This window comes from Panthera onca, chromosome F1 (genome assembly GCF_046562875.1).
Source record: "Panthera onca isolate mPanOnc1 chromosome F1, mPanOnc1 haplotype 2, whole genome shotgun sequence".
Classification (NCBI taxonomy): Eukaryota; Metazoa; Chordata; class Mammalia; order Carnivora; family Felidae; genus Panthera; species Panthera onca.
Genome location: NC_138355.1, coordinates 63393765 through 63417905, shown reverse-complemented (window position 1 = coordinate 63417905; position 24141 = coordinate 63393765). Strand labels below are relative to the sequence as shown.

At 48.7% G+C, this 24141-nt stretch overlaps 1 protein-coding gene across 9 annotated transcripts in view; it reads left to right on the top strand.

Moving 5' to 3' along the window:
• The window catches only part of PBX1 (PBX homeobox 1), a 329073-nt gene that overhangs the window by 281229 nt on the left and 23703 nt on the right, over nt 1-24141 (top strand). For 2 of the 9 annotated variants that reach the window (XR_009613790.3, XR_009613789.2), the window contains exons 8-10: nt 4738-5197; nt 5423-5708; nt 8651-8751. The exons of 2 other annotated variants lie outside the window; for them this stretch is intronic. Coding sequence is in view for 3 of the 7 variants with exons in the window: in XM_078440836.2 (XP_078296962.1) it covers nt 4738-4833 (96 nt within the window). In the remaining 4 variants the exon portion in view is untranslated. Of the gene's footprint in view, nt 1-4737; nt 5198-5422; nt 5709-8650; nt 13888-24141 lie in introns of those variants that run through there. 5 more of the 9 variants (XM_060644439.3, XM_060644440.3, XM_078440836.2 and 2 more) reach the window with 3 other exon arrangements.

The following is a 24141-nucleotide window of genomic DNA, read 5'->3' as shown; positions in this document are numbered from 1 at the left end:
GACTTAATAAACGACGAAGCTTAGACGGTGCCGTCATAGGTCTTGATCTCAGAGTCGACCTCCATGTGCACTTGAGTCGTGTGGTGCGGGGTGCTGGCAGGGTGCTGCCCGGTGACCACATGGCAGTCGATGGTCTTGTGGTTGGGTTTCGACGGGCACCCCTCGGGCAGCAGTTAGAGTGTGTGCCAGATAAGGTTGGAGGCAGCGACTGGTCATAGAGAGTCCGTGCTCCTACCAGGTAGATGGCCACCAAATTTACTCCACAGGTCTTGGAGCAGGACCCCGCCTTTCCGGATAAGGTGACTTAGTATTAACTACCAAGATGGCGCTACCCGCAGTGGCATAACCCCAGGGCAGTAGAGCTTTGTCTTGTCCAAAACCAAGTTTGGTGAGGTGGACTGAGGCTTAGGAGTGAGCAGTATGAGAATCCCCTAAAAGACTCTTTTGAGGCCGTCTTGTGGCTCATAGGTTCCGGCATCTTCCTAAACAGCGCAAAGATTCCCTGAAGGGGAACCACAGACACGAATCCCCTGCCTTCAGCCCTAAGCCACGCTTCGCGTGTGGTGCCCACACGTGTCACACAGCCCGACCTTTTCAAATTCGGAGTGTCTAAAATAGTGGCATAGAGCGGGGACTGCGTTTGGCAAATTCTAGTTTCTGAGTCCTAGTTTCCTCACCTGACAAGTAGGAATAGGAGCCCCTGCAGGGTTTGTGTACCATTTGAGACTCATCCACCAGAGTAAGAGAATCGCTCCCACAATCCGTGCATTACTGTGCAGTTATCACAGACACCGGCAGCCCGACAGCCTTGCACGCACAGGGCAGGCTGCCAACGGAAGCTTTGAAAGCATTCGTTTCTCTGTTCATCCAACTCGAGGACTTAATCAAGCGGCTCCTGGTGAGACGTGATCCCTGTTCTCTGAGGCCCTGTGGCTGAATGATCTGTGATCTCGTTGAGACTGAAGACGAAAGCCATTCATATGGCCTGCAAGCCTTGGCATGATGGAGCCCTGCCACTCTCCGGCCCCATCTTGCTGCCGTGGCTGCTCTTCTCCTGGTTCCATTGCTTCTGGCCTCCTCTCAGTTCCTTGGAGCCTTGGGAAAGGATTCTCTCTCTGCCCAGTGGCCTCTTTGCCCCTCTTTCTACTTGTCTGTATCCGCTCACCTCTGGGCTGACTTCCCAGAAGCCCGAGTGCAATGAGGTCCCTACTATATTCTCTCCTTGCACTTACTACCACCTAGAATCTACGTTTGTCCTTTTGACAAGTTATCTAATCTCTGTGTCCCACGAGGCAGGAAGCAGCAGGAGAGCAGATGTCAGATGTGTTGTATCTCCCACTGTATGCCCGGTGCGTAGCACGGGGCAGGCACTGGAGACGTATTTGTGGATCAGAATGAAATGGTGACCATGAGGAAGAGCCGGTACTCACATAGACCTTTAAATCAATAAGAGCTGCATATGGTTAAAAGTCAAGATGAAGGGTCAAAAAGTCGGGGGTCCTGGCATTTAGGGAAGTGGGTGATGGTGTGCCTTGAAAGAGGAAGGAGGTGGCTCTCTGGCCAGGCCGTGGAAGATGATGCGGGTTTCTAGAGGCCAGAGGAGAGGGACGGGCAAAGGCCAAGAGCCTCTAGCTGGATTTCATCTGTAGAGCAAAAGGGACCCTCACTTGGGCAGTGGGTGATCTGTCATTCAGCTGAAACTACTGAAGTCTCGGTCAGCAAGGGTATCTGTTCTCTACCAGGAACGGCTGATTTGTCTTAACATATACAGACCTTTCAGGGCAAAATCTCGAGGCTCGAGAAGCTGCGGTGGGGCCCGCCTAGAAAGGGAGGGCATGGTGGGACCCGGCTGGAAGGTCACCAGGGACTGACCGAGTGGCAGGTGGCAACCAGGGAGGACACCCTCCGCGGTCAGGGGACCATGGAAGTAGGGATTCTGGGGTCAGCAGCATGGGGATAATCCAAGCAGAGGGTTGACTCCGGGGAAATGTGATGGCAGGTGGGAGTTGGTGAGCTGAGGCTCCAGAGCAAGGTTCGAGTTGCAAGAGCAAGTCACGATCTCGGTCTTAGCCGAACTGGCAGAAATAGCGGGAATTTACGCAGAAGCTGGCCGTGGATTTGGCAGAGGTGGCTTTAGCCGCAGAAGAGAAGTACCTGTACAAAGAAACAGGTGCAAAAGGTCAGAGCAGGACAAGCAGCAAAATTGATTCTGAGTTGCCTGGGGTACCCGGGTGAGCCAGAATGGGATCTTTTGGGTTGAGTGTACCTGTTATTCCCCAGCAGGGATGCCCGGATCTAGTGAATGTAGACACTGCACAGGACAGATGTACACTTCACAGTTACTTGTTGTTTATCCCAGCTTTGGGAGGCATCCTCTATTTTCTCTGGCGGCTCCATTCCCAGATCCCAAGGTGGTAGAAGCTGGATCTGCGTGGGAGTCTCAGCCTCAGGATAAAGATGGGAAAAGCCCCTGCAGGCCGCACAGGGACTGTGTCTGTTCCGTACATTTCCGTGAACCCCACTAAGCCAGAGGAGGCAACGAGGAGGCCAGTCCAGATGCCAGGCTCTCCCCGTGCCCTTTGGAGAACAGCCCTTGTTGACATGGTGAGCTAAGCTGTGGAGCCACGACAGGCAGGATCCAGTGTTTGGGTTTGTTGGGTTTTTTTTCCAACTGTTTTTTAAAGAAACAGTACAGAACAGTATGAATATTAATCATATAGTTCCTTATTTAGGATCTGGGGTGAAATACCAGATCTCCTTGATGTCTGCTGAGTAAGAGAAGAGTTCACTTCCTGGATGTAGAAGTCACCCTGCAACCTGGCACTGCCTCTGCCTTATCGCTTGAGTATCTTCTCGGTGCTCACAAGCTCTTTCCGTGTAGTCAGACTAAACCGCGGAGGTCCCGGATCTGCTACCGTGGATCCCTCCAAGCCCACAATGGAGAAGGAACGTTGGAGTGCCTGCCGCTGAACGTTTATGTGCTTCTTCGTAGGCCCCTCCAAGAGATATTTATTAAAGTGCTGTGGCAGGCACTTCGGAAGCAAAGTTCCACAGCCCAGCCATCGTGGTCTGATGAGTGAGGCAGACATATAGAAGAACAAATGCAGTATGGCCGCCCGGGTACTGTGATACAGGTGCATACAGAGAAGGCGGGCGGGGGGTGGGGGGGAACCTGCAGGAGGAAGAGACATTGCCAGGGGGCAGATAGGGGCACAAGGATACTTAACCTCAGTCTTGAAAAACAGTACAAGGCGTGAGTGGCATGTCATTGGATGATTGGGGTCTTCAAGGGGAAAGAAGCAGGCATGAACTGACTCCTCTGTTCCGGGAATTTCTTAGCAGCCTGCTAACGGTTGAAGTATGAAACACAAGGGTTGCGTTGGGGAGTGAGCAAGATCAAGGACATTGTGGGCCTGATGAGGACACTCAACCTCATCTGGAGGCTAATGAGAAGCCACTGAAGGTGAAAGAGGGAGATCACAATTACATGTTGGGAAGATCACTCTGGGGGCAGCTGGAGGTAGGACCAGAGGTTGTCAGAGTGGGCCGGCACCTACTAACCGTTGTCAGACTTTCTGGGGAAACTTTGACTGTTTTGTCCCCAGGGGCAAATGCTCGGGGTATAATCTTGGGAAAAGTGTGCGCATATCAGGAAAACATCGTTCTTCGAGCTTCTTGGAAAAGTGGTCGATCTAGGATGTGGCCCCGCCGAGTGAGCCGACGTCCCCGCTGATGAGTGGTGGCTGTGTGTGTTTGTCTGTGCATGCCTGTCCGCATGGAGAGGGAGCACACACCCCCGTTTCTTTTGTTTTTCTTCCTGGCCGGCCCCACCAGTGCCGGGCCTTTGGGGGCCTGGAGCACGTCCGCCTCCCCACCCACGCCGAAGGCATCTCTGGTAATGGCATCTGGCCCATATGCACATCGAGCTCTCCTTGGTGCTGACATCAGCCAGTTTGTGGCACCTCAGCGTATTTCTGGGTTGCAAATGAGAGTTTCTTAGTGCCAGGCTTCGCTCGGGCTGTCGCATCAGGTGATGAATTCTCTGCATCAATGGTGTGCTGCTAAGGTAAGCTCAGAGGAAGAGCGGGAAGGGGCGGAGGGTGGGACTAGCAGTTCTCAGCTCAGCAGCCACTGCTCTGGGCTGAAAGCGGTGCTGGGTCCTCAACAACAGCAGGGGAGAGGCAGGTGGCCCTTGTTTGGGCTCGGGAAGGTGGCAGAGAGAGACAGGGAGAGAAGTCGGGGCTTCAGGGACAATTCCGTGTTCTCGCGTTTGGTCAGGAGAACCCAGGTGGGTGTTCCCATCCCCCACTGCCCCATCCCTGGCCTCAGAGCTCGCTGCGCCTTATCCATTAGAGGGGGTCCCAGCGACATTGGGTATATATCAATTACGTGCCAAAGTCATTCGGGCAGGATGTGGAGTCCGTAGTCGTTTGTTTGTTCTGAAATGTTTTGTTCCCAAATCCCTTTCTTTAATTTGTGTTTGAAAGTCCGGGTTTTCTTGTCTGGGAGACCGTGTGCATTTTGTCCTAATTGTGTATTCCTTTTGGCTTCCTCCTCCAGGAGGTTCCATGATGAGCCCGCTGCTGGCTGAGGCTTCATCTGGTGGAATTAAATGTGAGATCAGGCCTCGCTTCCAGGCCACAGGCCGCAGAATTTCCTGTACGACTAGCTGCGAACGTAAAGGCTCCTGCAGGAGGCATGTTCCTAGAGATAACAAGGGCACACTTGGTTTTGCAGATTTCACCTTCCCACCCCCGTGAGGCCTCAGTGCGCTTCCGACATCAGCATTTTGAAGGGAGTGTGTCTGTTCTAGAGGTTTGCATCCGAAGATGAGTGAAGGCGGAAGTTGGGGCGCAGAAGAAAAATCAGAAGGAAAGTCTTATTTCTTGCCACCCCCTGCCCCCACGGTCGCTAATGAGACCATCCTCCCTGCTCCCTGCGCCTGCCCCAGAGATAAGTAAACACACAAAGGCGGAGTTTCCTACTTAATATGCACCCGCAGTCAGGAAGCGGGAAGGAATTGCTCCCCAGGGTTAACGCGGCAGTAAGCGAGGTCAGCTGTTTCCCAAGACGGAGCAGCCTCTGAGCAGCCTCTGAACGGCTTGCGTTAAGGCTGGAACAGCGCCGCCGAAGCAGCCAGAGTGATTTACGGGAAACCTGGCGAAGTCGGGCTTGCTCGCAGTTTCTGATCACGGAGGTTTTAGCGGGGGGCGCGGGGGCGGGGGCAGTAGTTACAGGAATCCAGGACTTCAGTGTTAATGTTGAGGGGCCCCGGGCACAAGGGGATAGATAGCTGGCCGCCCAATCTGAAGTTGTGTGTGTCTGCGTGTGTGTTTATGGATAGAGGGGGAGTGAAAGGAAAGAGATTGATTTTATTTATTTTTAAGAGGTCTCATATATTCTTCCTCACTGGGCCAACTAGCATAATGAAGATGCCAGTTTTGGTGTCCGCTTGAACTGCTTCCTGTCTCTACCATCTGTGAGTTTCCTGTACCCTCTGGCATCCTGTGCACTGGTCTGAGAAAACAAAACTTCTTCAAAGGCCTCCTGTTTGAGTGATTTCATCTCAGACACCCGAATCAAAAGGCGTCTCCTGGAATCTTCTGGTCAGTCCAGGATGCCTTGCCAAATCCCTCCGAATGAGACACCGCCGGGCTCATTTTCTCTACTAAGTTATTTTAATGAAATTGAAGCATGGCTAAATAATGGTAAGAGTAGTGATGTCTTAGGAGCGCGATGTCGTGAAACGTTTTTGCGCCTTGTACTCTGACATGGACGTGGACTGCTTTCCTGGGGTTTCCACATCTGCACGTCCCCCACCAGGTCGATTCCAAGATACGTGAGAGTCTTCTCTTCTTGTGCGAGCACTTTATTCTCTGCCTCATGACACTGTACTTCAGGAAGCTCTGTGAAGTTTTCTTAAAATCCTGTACTACTCAGCAAACACACACACACACACACACACACGCACACACACACCCCGCCATTTACTTATTTATCCATCTATCTCTGCTAAACACACACATATAAAAAAAGGATTCTTAAGACAGGTATCAAAATGCTAATAGTTAGCTATCTTTGCACAGTAGGATTTTGAGAGTTGCGCATTTTGTTTTTCATGCTTTTTCTATTTTCCAAATATTATATTGCATATCCAGTTGCAAATACTGTATTTGAAAATCTTATGTAAGCTTATCTTTTGTAATCAGAAAAGATAAATGACATTAAAGAATTTTCTTTGGGGTAAAATGAGTATGATCGCTGTTCCCACTCCTCCTAAAATGGCACCAGAATATATATGTTCTTGGTCGGGAAGAGAGACGAACCTCTTGCCACCCCTGTGACAAACCTGCGTTAGGAAACTGAATTAATATGATTATGATCATATGACAGGGTGTTGGCCCCAGAAAGATGGTTGTATATTTTTATACAACCCAGAAAGGATTGTTGTATATTTTTAAATATTTTTTTGTATTTTTATTTTTTTACATTTATTTTTGAGAGACAGAGAGAGAAAGAGCACGAGCAGGGGAGGGGCAGAGGGAGAGGGAGACAGAGAATCCAAAGCAGGCTCCAGGCTCTAAGCTATCCGCACAGAGCCCAACGCGGGGCTCGAACCCACGAACCGTGAGATCATGACCTGAGCCGAAGTCGGACACTTAACCGACTGAGCCACCCAGGCGCCCCAAATGTTTATTTATTTATTTGGGGAGAGAGCACGCGGAGGAGGGGCAGAGAGAGACGGAGACAGAAAGAGAAGCCCAAGCATGCTTCACGCTCAGCACGGAGCCCGACGCAGGTCTCCACCTCATACCCGTGAGATCATGACCTGAGCCGAGATCAAGAGTCAGACGCTTAACCGACTGAGTCACCCAGGTGCCCCAGAAAGAATCACTGTAAAATAAAGAGTTCCCGTTTCCTCCTCGTTGTTCCCCTTCCGATCCCTCACCAAGGGCAAGAGAAATGTGCCGGGCAGGGAGAGGGGGAGGAGGAGCCACTGACTAGGTCAGGAGATGGAGATTTGGATTTTCGTGCAATTATTCATGGATCCCCAATTGAGGTGAAATGCCCTTGGCATTGCCCAGGCTAACCTTTTGCCCTCTTAGTATCTAGACCTGCTTGCTCTTTAGGGAGGTGTGGAAAAACATCTATCCTCATGTAGAGGTAACTGGTGGGAGCTGCTTTGAATGAAAAGCCCGGCTTTCCCGGGAAAATTGGAACATCCTTTGGGTGAGCCAGTGAAAAAGAAAGCCAAGAGGATGAGAAGGGCAGAGGAAAAGGAGCCTGGATTCAAAGGTTGAGAAGCCCGTGTGTCTCAGTCATAAACCAGAAGCCCGCTTTTCTCTCACACCCCTGCTTTCTTATGAATGAAATGTGAACACGTTTGCATGTAGGTCCTGGGTGCCCTGGAGTATCCTAGAGTGGAAGTTGTGACCCCTCCCAAGTGGCAGTAATAACACCTGGCTCATGTACCCCAAATATTTCAGGGAAAAAAATGAGTGGAGAGTACAGTAGAAAATAATTGACCCAGAATGCCCAAGACCTGGTCTGTTCAACATTCACATTTTTAGAGCTGAGGTACATTAACTCCAAAGGAACACAGCAACTGAGGAGGGGGGAAAGGCATCTTAGCTCACTTATATTTCAATGCTTTAAAATACATAAACAGTCCTGAATTATGCATCGTGAATTAACCACTCTAGCAAATCATCCTCCAGCCATTTTAACGGGGGGATATTTTTGGAAAGGGGTGGTCATCAAAATAAATCCTTTCAGAACAATTCCATTTCTGGATGCTTCTGGATTTAGAGTCTTAGAAAAATGATCTATAAACATAGATCAAACTTACAGCTTCCTGGATCACCACCTCTCTAGATATGTTTGTGTAGATCAGTCCCTGGTCCACCTTTGTTTTCGCCTGTTGTATTTGCCTGAATCACCCTCTGTACTTTTCGAGGCTCACCTCAAAGACTGCCTCTTCCATGATGCCTTCCCTGATGCTCCAACAAGATGGGGTATTGCCTTCATCTGAACCGTCATAACAACTGGGTTGTACTATTTCTTAGGTTCTGCCTTGAATGATAGTTCATTCACATGCGTGTCTTATCCACTTCCTTGAAGCCACGAACTGTATCTCACTCGTCATTGTATACCCAAGAGCATCTAGTACAGAACCTTGCACAGAACAGGTGCCTGGAATCCCCTAACATACGGAACACGCATAGAAAGGCTTTAGAAGGCATTCGGGCAACCTTTTAATTTTTCTAAAGGGGAACCCGAGGCCCAAAGACGTAGAAGTGCTTCACCAGGGTCAACAGCTAGCCATGGCCAGCGTCGGAACCAGAACTTGGGTCCCTCGACCTGTCATTCCCCTAGAGCATCACCATGATCATCTGACAGCTTGAACTGACTTCAAAGAGCTTCGAGAAATGGGGGGTATTAACCTTGTGTCCAAAGGCTCGATGGGAGGGCCCAAACTCCTCTGAGGGTGGAGGGAGTACTACCAACCACAAGAATAGCGGCCCAGCCGAGGAGCGTCCTATGTGCCAGGCACCGTGCTAGGCCCTTCACACAAGTTGCCTTGTTATTGTCTGCTCAAAATGGCCACCCAATCTCAGAAGACTGACTTCTCTCCCTTTTTCCCTTCTAGGCTAATGGAGGTTGGCAGGATGCCACTACCCCTTCATCAGTGACCTCCCCTACAGAAGGCCCTGGCAGTGTTCACTCTGATACCTCCAACTGATCTCCCAGCAATCGCATCCCGGCTGACCCTGTGCCCCAGTCGGGACAGGGCCAGGAGGGAGGGTTTCTCTCCCAACGCTGAAGCGGTCAGACTGGAGGTCGAAGCAATCAGCAAACACAATAAGAGTCTCCTTCTCTTCTCTTCTTTGGGATGCTATTTCAGCCAATCTGGACACTTCTTTATACTCTCTTCCCTTTTTTTTTTCTGGGTAGAAGCCACCCTTCCCTGCCTCCAGCTGTCAGCCTGGTGTCCGCCATTTTTCCCGCCCCTTCCCTCTGTCCTAGACTCCCGGGGCCCCCGCCCTCTCTTACATCACGGAAGGATATTTTCAACCATTAGAGGAATTTAAAGAGGAAAGAAAATACAAAGAAAATAATAAACGTGTTTGTATGTTTTCACGCTGGTGGTTTGAGGAGCCAGATTTACCTCACTCGGATCCCTCGCTCCCTCTGTGAACAGGCAGCCCTTCTCAGTTTCTCTTCTTATTCTCACTACCTCTTAGCAGGAATGCGCAACGTTGCCCCACTCATTCCAGGCCCCCTGCCTTCTCTTGCTCTCCCCTCCCTGGGCCAGCTCCGCTTAGAACACTTCTTCCTCTTCCTCCCCAGCCCTAGCTGTGCCCTGGGGACTGCCATAGCTGGGCTTCTAAAGGTGCCACATTTTCCGGTCTCACCTCCACTAGGTTGATCCCCAGGCAGGAAGTCAAGCAGCAGGAGAGGACGGAAGCAACCAGAAGGGCAGAATTCTCGGAGACTTTCTCCTCCTTCTCCTAACAGCTCTTGGTTTCAGAGGCACAGTCTTTGGAGACCATGCAACTCTTAGTAAGCAAGGTCCAGAACCTACCGCAAAACCAGATCCGAGTGGGCATGGCGACGAACGAACCGCTACAGAGTAGAACGTTCTCACCCTGAAACCCTTCAACGGCACCTTCTCGCACACGCACGCGCGCGGTCTCACACGTTCACTTTCTCCAGATCCGTCACAGGCCGCTTGCAAAAATACCCACGTTAGCAACCGCAGCAGTTAGCCCAGGAGAGGGAATTAGCGGCTCTGAGCGAGGCTCACCGAGACAGAGAAACAGCACGTGCCTGAACCTTCCAGGCCCCGCGGCCCCCCGGCTTGCACGCAGAACTGCATACACGGGACCAATCACGGTGGAAGCCAGGTTTGCAGTGTAAGCTCTTCCCGTTCCCAGCACCTCTGGACTCTCAGGGAGCCACGCACAGTACTTAGCAATGTCTGCAATGGCTTTGGTTCTGTTCTGGTTTTGTTTTTATATTAGGGACATTGCATTAATTGTCCGGAGTGTTCCGTGGCACCACATTCTTGTTCTGGAGGGGTTGTGTGAGCATACGGCCCAGGCACATTTTGCCAGCTTCATTTGAAGACCTGGGAGCGATGGGGAAAGGGGCGGCGATGTTCTCCGTGAAATCGTCCCAGTGATTTTCATTCCCCGGGAATGTCTGAGAGAAGAGTTACGTACTAGAGAGCTACTCAGTAGTGTCACCTGAGCTTACATTCCTCATAGCCAGCTGTGCCAGCGGGAACGATGGCGGCTCTGTAACTTGACTCAGTGGAAGCAGGTTGGTCAGATCTCTCAGTGCCTCATTCTCTTCATCTGTGAAATGGGGATTCTTAGGCCTGGCTTACCAAGAGGCTTGTGAGAGACCGAAGAAATTGATCTCATTCGTATGCGATCCGTAAACGTGAAGTCAGGGGAAGAGTTATCTCCAAACTAACCCAGTTCATGCCACGTAGGGGCAACATACGGTTTCCCTGTTCCAGCGTCTAGGTAGCATCAGTATCCTGAGGTCATTGCCACGATGACAAAGAAAGGAAGGGATGGTGTTGCTTTTTTGTTTGTTTTGGTCTGTGTGGTTCCATAGACTAGAGAGAAGCCTCCAAACTAGAAAAATAGGGCCCGGTTCTCTTCGTTTGTACTTGAATCCAGCACGTGGCCTCGTAAGTACGGAGTCGCCTGTCACACGCACTCTGCTTGAGAGGCCTGTGGGAGAAATATAAGACCCTGAGGGGTGAGGATGGCCGTCTAACAAGGTCATGGAAATCGTGCATGGCACTCCAGTAAGGAATAGAAACTTCCTGTGTGTATTGGGGAGAGGGGTTACCTAAGAAACAGGAAGGTGTGTGAATTTGAAGGAGAGGCAAAAAGTAAATCTTTGGCAAGATGGGATAAGGCCGTGATGACTAAAAGCAGTGGAAAGGTTGTTTCTGCTGACCTGTGCCTCAATCAGAACAGGGCTCGGTAGGGAGGCTTCTTGGCAAGAGCCATCTTGTGACCAACCACCCCGTAGTTGTAGAACCAGAGGAGAGTCTTGCTTAGCATCAGGAATCGAAACCACCCACACAGGAGGACAGTTGGAACACATGGCTGACTGAGCACAGTACAGAAGAGACCCAAAAGGGTTCTCTGGGACACAGGAAGAAGGATTCCAGATTTGGGTTGAGTCATTGCCGTTTGAAGTTGATGACACAGAGCAGAGCTGCATTTGCACAGACAGTTTCTCTCCCGCCGGAGTGTGCACTGATTTTCACCCTCTCCCAGCACCTTCCCAACCCAGCACTTCTCTCCGCCCTGTCTGCTCCAGTTTTCCACCACCTCCCTTCCACGCCCTCCATCACGTCCAACATGGCAGCCGCCAGATCCCCCGACGGTAAGCGAAGCATGGGATCTCTGGCGGCAGAAGGAAGGGGATGGAGAGAGCGTGCCTCTGGAAATACAGCTCCCTGGGAATCCATATTAGGTCAATCCTACAGATACCAAAATGTGCCCCAGGACTCCTGCATTTTCTAACGGGAGCGAGAACGCTCCATCTTCCCTGGCAGCCGATTTCCCCTGAGAAAAAGTAGCCCTTGGGTTTGCCCACCTTGTAACTCTTCATCACCTCTTCCTCTTCATCCCTGACTCCTTCCCCTGGCGTGAAACTGACGCCTGTGCAGTACTTTGTGACAAGTGGCACCTTCCTTACATTGATTCTTTTTACTTTGCTGTGGTGGTGGTTCTTTATTTGCTGGTCGTCTTCTCTCACGTACCTTCCCCGCCCCCCCCCCCCACCTCTTTTCCTTCTGAGTTTTATTTTTCTGCCCAGAAAAACCTGACTTCGATACCAAAAAAAAAAGATGAAACTACAGAAACTCAAATTTAAAAAAAACTTAAAAAAATACAAAAAAAAAATACTCGACGATTCTTTCAGCTTTATTAACATTTTCCATTGTTTCTTGCGACTTGTGTCTCGTTCTTTGTAGTATTGATGATGAACATTTGATAATGAATGTTCTTGTATATTCAGATAAAGAAAAAAAAAAACCAAAAAAGCGGTCTGGATTTAATAGTGTTTATAATAAAAATTTTAAAAAATGACCCTCATAGCACGCAAAACAGGATGGGGGGGCTCCCCTCTTCTCTCTGTGACAATACGCATCATTCCTGCATTTGTTTCTCACGCCAGACTACCTACATTAATCATTTCCCCCATTTTTCTTTTATTTTCTTGCATTTGTGAATTAGTTCAAGAATGCTAGAAAAGTGTCGAGTTGTGCACATTCATTTCCTGTTTCACAATGTTTAAAAGTGACAGTAATTCATTTTGTAAACTAAAAAAAGAAAAAAAAAGAAAAAAAAAAGGTTGGGATAGTGAAGCATCATAGGTACAACCTAACATGTTATGTTTATTAACTTTGAGACCCAGAAATAAATTCTTTTCTTTCTTTCTTCCTACTCTTTATAAAAAAAAAATTATGTTTTGTGTTATTTTTGGTTTGTTTATTACGGGGGGGGGTGCTTTTTTTTTTTTAATTGTCAGGATTATGCTCTTGCTGTTTTTATTCCTTAAATATGTACACGAGGTGATGTGAAAAGATGGCATTGGTAGAGTAGGCGGTTTCCCTGTGCTTCTATTTTGCTCCGGAATTCAGTTGACTTCAAAGACAAAGATGAAGCCCATCGTGACGTCACATCGCTCCCCTGTATTTCCAGAGCGTGTGGCATTCCCACAGTCCCCGAGAAAAAACACAGTCAGGGACCTGGGTTCTCCTTTTGGCCCTTTACAAATTCAGCAAGTCAGTCCAGGAGACATTTTATAAGGAAGGGAAAGACTTTTCGCCCTTTGTTGCCTGTGAATGTCACGACAAAGTGCTTTCTTTCTTCCTGATTAATAACAACATTCCATGAGCCCTCTTACAACCAGAGAGGATTTTTCTTCCAGAAGCATCCCACAGGAAATCCTGGTGTGATGGACCATTGGCTGCGTAGACTCGATCCAGGACGCCATCCCTGGGGTCGGTCAGTCGGCCTACTGATCTCTTGAATCCTGATTTTGGACGAAGAGTTGAGAAATCAAGCCCGACTCAGTGCTCTCCTTTTAATGGCGAGAGGTGAAGTTTGATTTCTTGACGACAAACCTCTTCTACGTCTCTGATGTAGGCGGCTGCTTCAAGCAAACGGTTAAACTGGCTTGATTTGGAATGTTTTTTATTAGTTCTAGGGGAAAAGAAAGCAGCATGATCTGGAAGAAGCTTATTATAAATATCTTGCATTCAACAAATGATTAAGTGTCCAGAAAGCAACCAGAACATAAGCAAGGAAAGTGTAGGCCACGGTGCAGGACCGCGGAACAAAGGTTTGCCAGTGTTTCTGCCCACACACCTGCACGCTTGTTCCTGAGTCAACAAAATAATGACGAGCTTTTCACATCACCTTTACGGTTTCAACACCCAGCTCAAAGCTTTCTGGAATCTTCTATTTTTTGTAAACTTTTTTTTTTCCTTTTGTTAAAATTAATAAAACATTCATGTTTTTCCCCTTTCCTCTCTTACGACTTCCTTTCTTTCCTTTGGCGTTTTCCATGATTTTGAAGTGCTTTCCTTTGGTTGTTGGTTTTATTCTCCTGCTCCCCTCCCCTGTTCTTATTATTCAGAGTATAAACCTACAAAGTTCTGCTCTGTTTTTGGTTTTGAAAGTTTAAGCTTTTCTGCTTCTGTGAGAGCACAGGCTTCGGTCCCTTTTGATTCCAACTGAACTTTTGTGTTCTCTAATGATACTAACACGGTGTAGGTTTGACAGTCTCCTAATTTGTACTGGTAATGCATATTCCAAATAAATAGTTTCTTTTGTTGCAAAAAATATATACACTTGTATTTTGTGTAAATTTCTTCTCTTAACGTGCTGGCAACCCAAACTAGGGCTGTGTTAGTGTGGATTATGGTTTACACTGTGGCCCTAATCATTTTAAAGGCTCCAGACCAGGGCAGGGGGGGCGAATGACCACACGAGCCACCTGTCTCTTCTGTGAACTAAGAAGGGAGGAAGGGAAGAAGTAGGGAGGGAGCTCTTACGGGCAATTATGAGCGGTGCTGCGGGCGGGCAGAGCACCCCATCTTGTGTGCCTAGCTACGACTGGGGGCCACCCACCAGGCACCAGTTAAAAGAAATACCAGGGAGATTTTCCATAATAGATTCTAAGTTTTTAAGTCACAGCTGTTTACCCAGTGGCTTCCCTTTCCTTCTCTTTGTCTGCTGGGAAATCACAGTAGCTGGAAAATCATGGCACCCGAGAGGTGGTTTAGAGGAAGGAATCTGGGTGATGAATCATACTCAGGTGTGGGCTAGATGTCTCTCTAGTACATCTGCACGTCTGCCATGCGTGATGTCTACTGTCCTATGTAAGCGTCTCTCCCCATTCTTTGCACCCACATTGCGCCCCTGACCTTTGGATTTGGTCTGTTACCGTGTTTGGTGTCTCCAAGTGTTCTGGCCACAGCGCCATGTCAGCCCTCCAGGCCTCAGGCTGTCTCCCAGCCGTTGACACCGTCTTCCCATCCATGAGCAGGATGGAACTTATCTGGCATTTGACGTGTCCTTATCCCTCCAGGGACATCACATGACCGATTTCTTGTTTTCACACCTTAAGTCTCCAGAGCCCCAATGAGGCAGGCATGTATGAATGTCTTGAATGAACTAATCACTCACCCTCTCATCCTGATGGTGATTCTAATCCATAGAATATGGATCAAAGGGATGGAGAGTCAATGAGGATCAAAGGATCATGTTTATTAATGGACACGCTAAGAGCCCAATGGCCTCCATAGCGTAAGGCTCGCTGCTCATGCTGATTTGGAGAACATCACCAGCAGCCAAACTGGAGGCCTCGTGTTCCTTCTTGCAACCTAGACGTTGGAACACACTCGTGGGAGGTCTGGTGTGCCAGGTGGGCTCAGACTACTTCCTTTTCCAGTTGCATGGAAACTTGTGGACCAGACTCTGCCCCCCTAGTTTACTACTTAGAGTGACATTAAACTTTTGGAGCAAATAGACCAAACATGCGTGAACCTCAAATTCAATACAGTCTATTTCTTACTTAGGTAATAGCCTGAGGCCAGTATTCCTGGTCCAAGTGCCTCTTCTTGGTACAGTGATTCTGGAATCTGGCTCCTTCCACACTGTGGCTCTTGCACCCTCCTGGATTGTGTAGTCCTTCACATCTAGCTGGCAGAAGGGAGAGTAGGAAGAAGGCTTACCACTTCTTGAAGCCTTTGACCAGGACGTCGCTTCCACCCCTATTCTCAAGTGCATCGGGTGGGCGATGGGGGTGGGAGGACGGAAAAATTGTCCCTGGTTTATCACTTCCAGGCAGTAATGCCACACCCCAACTTTTTCGACATTTGACCTTCTATGTCATAGCTAGTGACCAAATGGATAAGTGAGAGCAAAAGACAATCCCAAGTGGCTGCTTCACTGCACTAGACACATTCCCGGGAAAGACATTTCCAGTCAACCTCCCAAAGTTGGCTTTGTGACTCTCCAGTGGGGAGAAGAGAGAAAGGGGTGTATACCCACAGGCCCTAGAGCTGTTCCACCTAATATCCCCCCTCAAGGGAGAGGAAACGGAAGTCTCCTCCTCATGGGGATGTGAGAGAGGGAGGGGACATCCCCCATCCCCAACATTTTTCAAACTTGGCTGTTGCCCAGACTCAGGTCCCAGTGCCCAGCCTGTAGTCACCACGCAGGGGAAGCTGTGGTCCATTAAGACAACCTGTTCCCACCTTCAGGAGGTGACCCCATGTTCATTGCTGGCCGGCAGGTCAAGTCTGGTGGCCGGCAGTCACTTTGAAGACTTTAGGTCTGAAGCCTTAAAATCACCAAATCTGATAAGCTCACTGCCCTCTGCCTGTCCCCCATTGGTTTCTACATGCTTATCTTTATAGACTTCTGCACCTGCCCGGTTTAAAAAAAAAGAAAAAAAAACATGCAGCAAAATGCCAGTGTTCTGAGCACTGTTTGTTATCCACAATACAGCTTCTGGAAACATCCAGTGTAGGGAGTGCCTCTAGAGCTCCGTGTTAAGAAATGATTCACAGCATCCAGAAGTGTGTATTAGCCTGGATCTCTGACCTGGAAGCCTGGAGAAAGGAATGAGGCTCCGCTTTGGGGACATTGCCCTCATGTCTTGCATCAAAGCAGTGACAGCCTACAAATGAAGCCAGCAGAGGGTTTACCGTGAGATGCAGTCAATGGCTTGTAGCCTTGGGCGGTGTGGGCGTGGGGGCAGAGGTGCCGTAAAGGACTGTGGCAGTGACCGTGCCCAGGGCCACATGCTTCGGAGAACGACTGTCCTCGTGCATCTCCCAGGGACCCATGCAAAATACAGCTTAGCTCCAGCTTCCAGATGCCCCCGGACTCAGAGCAGGAGGACTCATTCGTTAACATCCACGTTACACTGTACCCCAGCCAAAATTCACCTTGCGCCACGATATGCAGCCACACCGTCCAGTGTAGTTCACCCTCGAGTCATCAGTGAGGGCCTTCTGATAGCACCAAAGGCACCACCAAGTGCTACAGTACTTTGAATATAAACCTTCCGCTGATATGTGTCCAGAGAGAAACTGAAGTTCAAAATAAAATCCTCCTCTCTTAGAAACTACAGTTCAAATGCTAGCCTATAGCTCTGCCTTCTTTGGTTTCCTCCTGGGTCCCCTCTCAGCCGGAAGTAGAAGTAGAAATCGAAATAGAATGAAGACTTCCCTTCTACGGCAGTGGCAGTCTGTGGGAAAGGCAGTCCCTGTTCCGATCCCTCCAAAGTTCGATGAATCCAGCTTTGAATCTCTCTAGTACCCCGTTTTGTTTTTGTTGTTTTTTTTTTTAAAGTCACTTGAGGAGGTATATGCACCATATCTCAGCAGCAGCCTGCCTCCACAGAATGCAGAAACCACCAGCGAAGCCCAGGCTTCTGGTCCGAATCAAGTTCGCGGAACCCAGATCATAAGATCGCATGAACGTTGCTGATCAGTGGCCAGAGCAGAGATGTTATTCAGAGAAGCAGGAAAGACAGAAAACACGAGAAAGAGTGAAAAGAAAGTCTGTATTGTGGTCTTTACCATGTCTGTTGATTAGTATCACCGGCAGTGTTGGAGGACAAGCCACCGTCGAGAGGTTCATTTCGCACTCTGCTTCCTGTGTCCGGGGGGAACCAATCCAATCTACGCAGCCTGCCTCCTCTCTCCGAGAATGACCTTTGAAATATTCATGTCTTTGTGAAAAATGTAAAATGGGTCCCCTCCTGTCTGCAGGCTTTCTTGAGACTCCCTTCTTCCCCCTGGTATCTATAGACATGTTCGAGATGTATGTCGATTTCCATTTCTCGTGAAGCCCTGTGTTCCTCATCCCAGATGTGTTTATCCCGGTACCACTGTGACTTCTACTCTTCCTTCTCCGGACTTTCTCCAGGGCACGACTCCATCCGAGCTCTCCCTCTGAGTCCACATCCAGCTGTCGAACAGGGGCTGAGGTCGAATTTGCGGGCCTCAGCCCGCAAACCCTGCCTGTCCATCCCGAGCTCTCTTTGAGCCTTGCCTTCATGTTTCTGTCCAATTTCCCCCCAATTCCTTTAAAGTAGAGCCAGTACAGTTCACATTGTCTAACCCCCTTTTCACCACTGACACCCCTTCTCGGTTTTATGGAGGGCTTGCTCTCTTTGCCAGTCAGCCCAGACATTTGTGTTTTGTTGTTGTTGTTGTTGTTGTCGTTGTTTTAGCATACTTCTCTAAATTCTATGTTGCAAAGGTTTTCAAAAATTCTGGATCTGTCCAAGGCTTCCATTGTTCAGATAGATTCTGCTCAGCTGTCTTTTCCTTTCCGTGCCTTGAGCTGAGTCCTAAGAAGAGGTGTCTTTGCATCACCCACATTCAGACACTGTTTTCCTGTGTGGTGTGTGCCCACAGCACCCCCCAGCCCTCCCTTAGAGCGGTCTCCGGGCCCACCCGCAGAGCACAGGATGTTTCAGAGCCTTATATATGGCAACAGTAATGCTGAAATTCACTGATCATTCTTGAAGTGTTCAACATGATCTTTTTGATTTTCCCCTTCAGATGTGTCCACATTTTCTTTTATCATCTAGTGAGACCTTTAAAGTCATCCACAGGGACATCTCAGAGGGGCTTTCCCGGATCCTTTGGTGAGGAATACATATAGTCTGCTCACGGGGATCTTAAAAGTCAAACTATACAGACTTGAATCCTAGCCCCGCTACCGTCAGATTCTTTCCAGGGGCCCCTGGGCAGCTCCATCGGTTAAATATCTGACTCTTGATTTCAGCCCAGGTCATGATCTCACAGTTCGTGAGTTTGAGCCCCGAGTCAGGCTTTGTGCGCTGACAGCAAAGAGCCTGCTTGGGATTCTCTCTCCTTCTCTCTCTGCCCCTCCCCCACTCATGCTGTTTTCTCTCTCTCTCTCTCTCTCTCTCTCTCTCTCTCTTTCAAAATAAATAGACTTAAAAATTTTGTAAAGAAGCTTCTTTCTGAAGCTAAATGAGAGAACTTTTCTTCCACTGCCCGATTCTCCAACATTCCAACCCCAACTAGGTATCCAACGATTCAACTCAATTCTGACACCCACTCCCCAGGATCAGCGTCCGACTCCACAGGTTGAAAGGCTCAGTCCCTCAAGTCTGCCCTCGGTTCAGATGCCAGGTGCACATCTTGGGCCACCCTTGCTTCTGACTGACCAGTTATAAATTGGGATTTTCCACAATCTCCAGCTCAGGTTTGATAATGTGTTAGACTGACACACAGAACACAGGAAGCCAAGTACTGGCTGATTATATGAGATACCAATGAACATCCAGATGAAGAGATACATGGGGTAGGGTCTAAAAGGGTCCTGGGTGGGGACCTTCTGGCCCCGTGGAGCTGGGGTGTGCCATCTTCTCAGCTTGTGGATGCATTTGCCAACTCGGAAGCTCCCCAGGCCCTGTGGTTTAGGGGTGCTTAAGGTGGTTTCAGCACCCGGAATGATTAGTGAAATCATTAGCCGTTGGTGATTAACTCACTTTCCAGCTCCCTCCCCTCCCTGGAGGCTGGGAAATGAGGCTGAGAGCTTTGAGTATCTAATCAAGATTTGGTCTTTTTCTGGACCAGCCCCCATCCTGAAGAGTTCTAGGATGCTCCCATCACATTTATCACTCAGGAAATTCCAAGGGTTTTAGGAGCTCCGGTGCCAGGATCCAGGGACAAAGACTCAATGTATCTCCCATTATACTACAACTATTTACCAGCTTTGTGACCTAGGATAAACTGCTTCAACAATCTGTGCCTCAGGTTCCTCACCTATAAAATGGGGATAACACGAATACCTACCTCATAAGGTTTGGGGAAGATTAGATGAGTTACTACCTAGAACAATACCTGACATAGTCATTGCTACAAACGTGTTTATTATTTATTCTCCTCATGTATCTATCTGGGTGTATCTCCCTCCCTGAACTAGTAACAATCAGGATGCCCTCTTTTCTCTAGTTCCATTGCTAATTATGGGTAGAACTGTTAATTACAGGTATGTTTTCCTTTCTTTCTTTTCTTTATTTTTTATATCAGTCTAGCCGGTATGCTAAGATCTTACCCTTCCTGAGGAAATCCCTGCGACCTCCCTGGCTCAATCAACACGTCCTCCATCATTTTTCCATGACTTGCCCGCAGTTCCTACCTTAAAAGATTCCAAAATTCTTGAAAGAAATCACACACCTGGTGCTTAGAAGTAGATAAGCAGAGTTGATCTTTGGACACGTCTGTGAAGTGACTCAAGTGCCTTTTTACACGCCACGTACTTTCTTTAAATTCTCATTGTCCCCTGAAGCTCCTTTTCTAAGGCTTCTCATCACCAAGGACATTTCAGCTTAGGAGGAAAGGATGCTATGTGCTCCAAATGTCTTACTTGAATGACTTCAACACAGATGATACTCTGCCAGTCTGCTAGCTCCATCTAACTTACGTTGAAGGTTGGGGGTTTCCAGTTTCTTATTAATCAATACGCGTAGCAGTCGCCAAATGGGATCGGGAAATGTACAACATGATGACCATAGCTGACACTGCTTATGGTGTATTTCAAAGGTGCTAAGAGAGTAGATTGTAAAAGTTCTCATCACAGGGGGAAAAAAAAACGTTTTTCTTTTGGGGGGGTATCTATGAGATGGGGTACATTAATTAAATTTATTGTGAAAATCATTTTACAATATCTGCAAGCCAAGTCATTACGTTCTACACCTTAAAATTATACAGCGCTGTATGTCAATTATATCTCAATAAAACTGAAAAAAAGAAAAACCATTTTTTATCAATGGCCAAAGATATGCCAAGTTGCTATCCAAGTGGAGGCCTCGGGGAAACTTAGAGAATGGAGCAGACCTCCCAGTTCTGACCTCATCAAACTGAAGACGAAGGGCTGTTTATCCCCGCCAAGTCACTGCCTCTGGAGCAGCAGTGACATAAACCCAGGTCTTTTCCTCCCAGGTCTGCGGTCCTGCCTCTCCACACATTACTGCTGTATTCAGCACCACTTTCCTCTCTGGGACTTTCAGAGCATGGCCCATACCTCCTTTATGCCAACAGCGAAATGCCTGCTGGGGATTCTGTGAATGCCCTGGTCTCCTCTCCCCCCAGGGGCTACTGCCCAGGGCGTCACGGACATTGCCGGACTGGCAGTCACCTGTTTGAGCATCCTTGTGTTTCTTGAGGGAACGAGCATGGCCCCGACCACCTCCTATGCTCCAGGCACTGCTCCGTACTTCAGAAGGATCTTAGCCTCTGGTAGGACTACTTTTTCAATAAGACAAGTGATTAAACAAAAAGCCACCCAAATCTCTAGGTCCTTGTTGATGAATATGCCTGTATTCGTCGGTTCACAAGCTTGGGCAAGAATTTAAAACTATGATGTCCATTAACAAAGCCCTGAACCAGGGGGAGATGGAATTAAGCTGGGTTTATGGGAACAGATGTGGACTAAAATGAAAACCTTCTTGCTATCGAATGACTGCAAACAACTAATCCCATCAAGGAGTGGAGCAAAAGGAAGCTCCAGAAGCTGCTGAGGAAATGTATGAACCAATTATTTTCAATCATCTAGCTTCAAGGAGAGGTGCAAAGATACAAGGCAGGAATCCCTAACACCCAGAAGCGATGATGATGTTGATTTAGAGCCTTCCCAAGCCTGGAATGTAGTTACTGTCTCTTCCTCCAGTCATACAGGAATTCAAGTCCATTCAATTCAGCCAATACTTCTTGGCAGCCGAGTGCTGGGATTACACCAGTGAGAAAGATCACTAAGATTGGTTAGCAATTGCTTTCTTTAAAAAAAAGAAAAAATGTACGTTGGGGCGCCCGGGTGGCTTAGTCGGTTGAGCGTCAACTCTTGATTTCGGCTCAGGTCATGGTCCAGGGTCACAGGACGGAGCCCCCCATGGGGCTCTGTACTGAGCATGGAACCTGCTTGGGATTCTTTTTCTCTCTCTGCCCCTCTCTCCCCCATCTCTAAAATAAAAATAAAATGAAAAAATAACAGAAATATATGTGTATGAAGTTAGGTTGCTCTGTAGAGGTGAAGAAACAAGGTGAGAACGGTAGAAAGGAAATACAGTAATACCTTGGGTTGCCGGTGACTTGTTCCACAAGACGAGCAACCATTTCTAATAAACTTTAACTTGATGAATGAGCGATGTCTTGCAATGCGAGTAGTGTGTGACACCGAACATCACACGATCACAACTGAGCCAATGGTTCTTGAAATTTGCTTTGATATACAAGTGCTTTGGATGACAAGCGCGTTTCCAGAATGAATCATCTTGCAAACCAAGGTTCTACTGTACTGACCGTGGAGGGCCCTTACTGACCTCTCCTTTTCCCCGTAAGTTCAGATTAGAACCGTTGGCTCTTGCCAATCGTCTTCCGACAACACCCCCAGAATTCCAAGCTGGTTCCCTTCTTCCAGCCTGTTTGCAAACCTCGCTCCTGATGTCATGATGTCAGCCGCCGTAAATGACGGTCCCCGCCTCAGTCACAAACTCCGTCTTGGAGCAAGCGGCCATCTCTTCTGTGAAGCCTTTCTGCTCCCCGGGCTCCCCATTCCTCCAAACCCTTCCTGTGTATCTCTGGCCCTGCCTTGAACTGTAACCAAATATCTTGTGTCTCCACATAAATGGTGAGACTTTAAGGGGCCAGATCTGTCACACACAGAGAAGGATGTGCCGTGTTACACATCTAGTAGGTACTCAGTAAAGAGAAGAAGGGAGGGAGGGAGGAAATGAGGCAGGACACAGGAAAATAAAGGGAAGAGAGAAAGGGGAGGTAGAAAGGACAAAGAAGGGACAGAACAAGAGGAGGGAAAACGAGAAGGAGCATAGAAAGGAGGGAGAGGCAGAAGCGGAAATATAAAGGGGGGGAAGGGAGGGGAGAGACCAAAGCCATTCAAGGAAGACGTGCAAGGTGTGTCATATCCCTCCACCCCCCCCCCCCTAAATTTTGTGAGACCTCTGGCATTTGGGAAGTAAGACGTCAAAACAGGTGGCTGCAAAGAGGAACAAAGGCTCAGGGAAAGTGTGGAGGGAGGAGGAAGAGAAACCTGGATGGCACGACCTCGCAGTTTTGTTTAAGTGAGCTCTGCCCACTCAGCTTATGAACCTCAAGTCTGTGACTTATTGGAAGAATCTTAACTGGGGCGCCTGCATGGCTCAGTCGGTTGAGCATCGGCTCTTGATTTTGGCCCAGATCGTGATCTCACGGTTCGTGAGATCGAGCCCCATGTCGGACTCCGTATTGACGGTGCGGAGCCTGCTTGGGATTCTCTCTCTCCCTCTCCCTCTGCCCCTCCCTTGCTCATGCTCTCTCTCAAAATAAATAAAAGAAACATTAAAAAAAATAAAAAGAAAGAATCCTAATTATTTTTAAGCTCTAATAGGCCTGACTGCCCCTGGCATTGGCTTGGACACACACTTCTTTGTGATCTATTCCTTTATTCTTTCGCTCAACGAGGGACAAACACCCCACGTGCCAGGATCTGGGCTGGGAACAGGGACCCAACACTAAACCGAACCTCTGTTGTCAGGGCGCTTAGGTCCCCGTGGGAAGGACACAGGCAGCGAACAAAACAAGTGAGCAAATGGAGTATTGGGTGGTAATTGTGCTGGGGGGAAGGTAAGAAAGGAGGAAGTCCTACTGTGAGTCAAGATAGGGTGGCCTGGGGGGACAGGCTGAAGGACGTGAGGGAGCAGACCCTCGGAGGATCTGAGCAGGCAGTTCCAGATGGGGGAACAGCCCTTGCAAAGGCCCTGAGCCAGGAGCACCTCTGGTCGGTTTGAGCCCATGGTGGCTGAGTCAGAACAGGACTATGAGACATCGCTCTGAAAATTATGGTGGAAGGAACGCAGAACACAGAGCCTCCTGGGGGGCCTGCTAAGGACTTTGGCTGTTCCTCTGAGTGAGCCTGGAGGCCTTGGAGGCTTTGGAGCAGGAGATGATGTCGTGTGACACAGCCCGTGCGTCTCTGTATGACGCTGGCAGCGGTGTTGGGGACAGACCACAGTTTGGACACAGGGAGGCCACTCAGGAGACAATTGCAGTATTTGGAACAAGAGGTGACAGTGGCTTGGCCCCAGAGAAAATATTGGCATAAGTAAAGGCTGTTTGCCTTCTCTGGGACCTGCCTCTGCACACACACTTTCTTCTGCCTACGACGACTTTCTCCCTGGTGCAACACCTCCCTGTATTTCAAGGCGCAGTGCTGACGTCACCCATTTTGCCTGGAGTCCCCATAGAGGATTGTCACCCCCCAGCACTCTGTGTGTGCCTCCCTTGTAACCCGGATCCTATCCTGTCGCAATTAGTCGTTTACACCCGTCCCCTTCTGATCCGAAAGTCCCTCGACGTCAGTCCACACACCTGTGTCCTCAGTGGAAATAAAAAAGGCCAATCAGACATGATCCCCAGCACAGTCTAGTGTGGGAAAACAACCACTCCCTCGTGTGCTATGCAGTTCGGCTCACAGTTGTCAAGTGAATAAGCCAACAAGTTTACCGGAAGCCAAACCACCGTGGCTGGAGATGCGGTGCCCTTATTCGTGA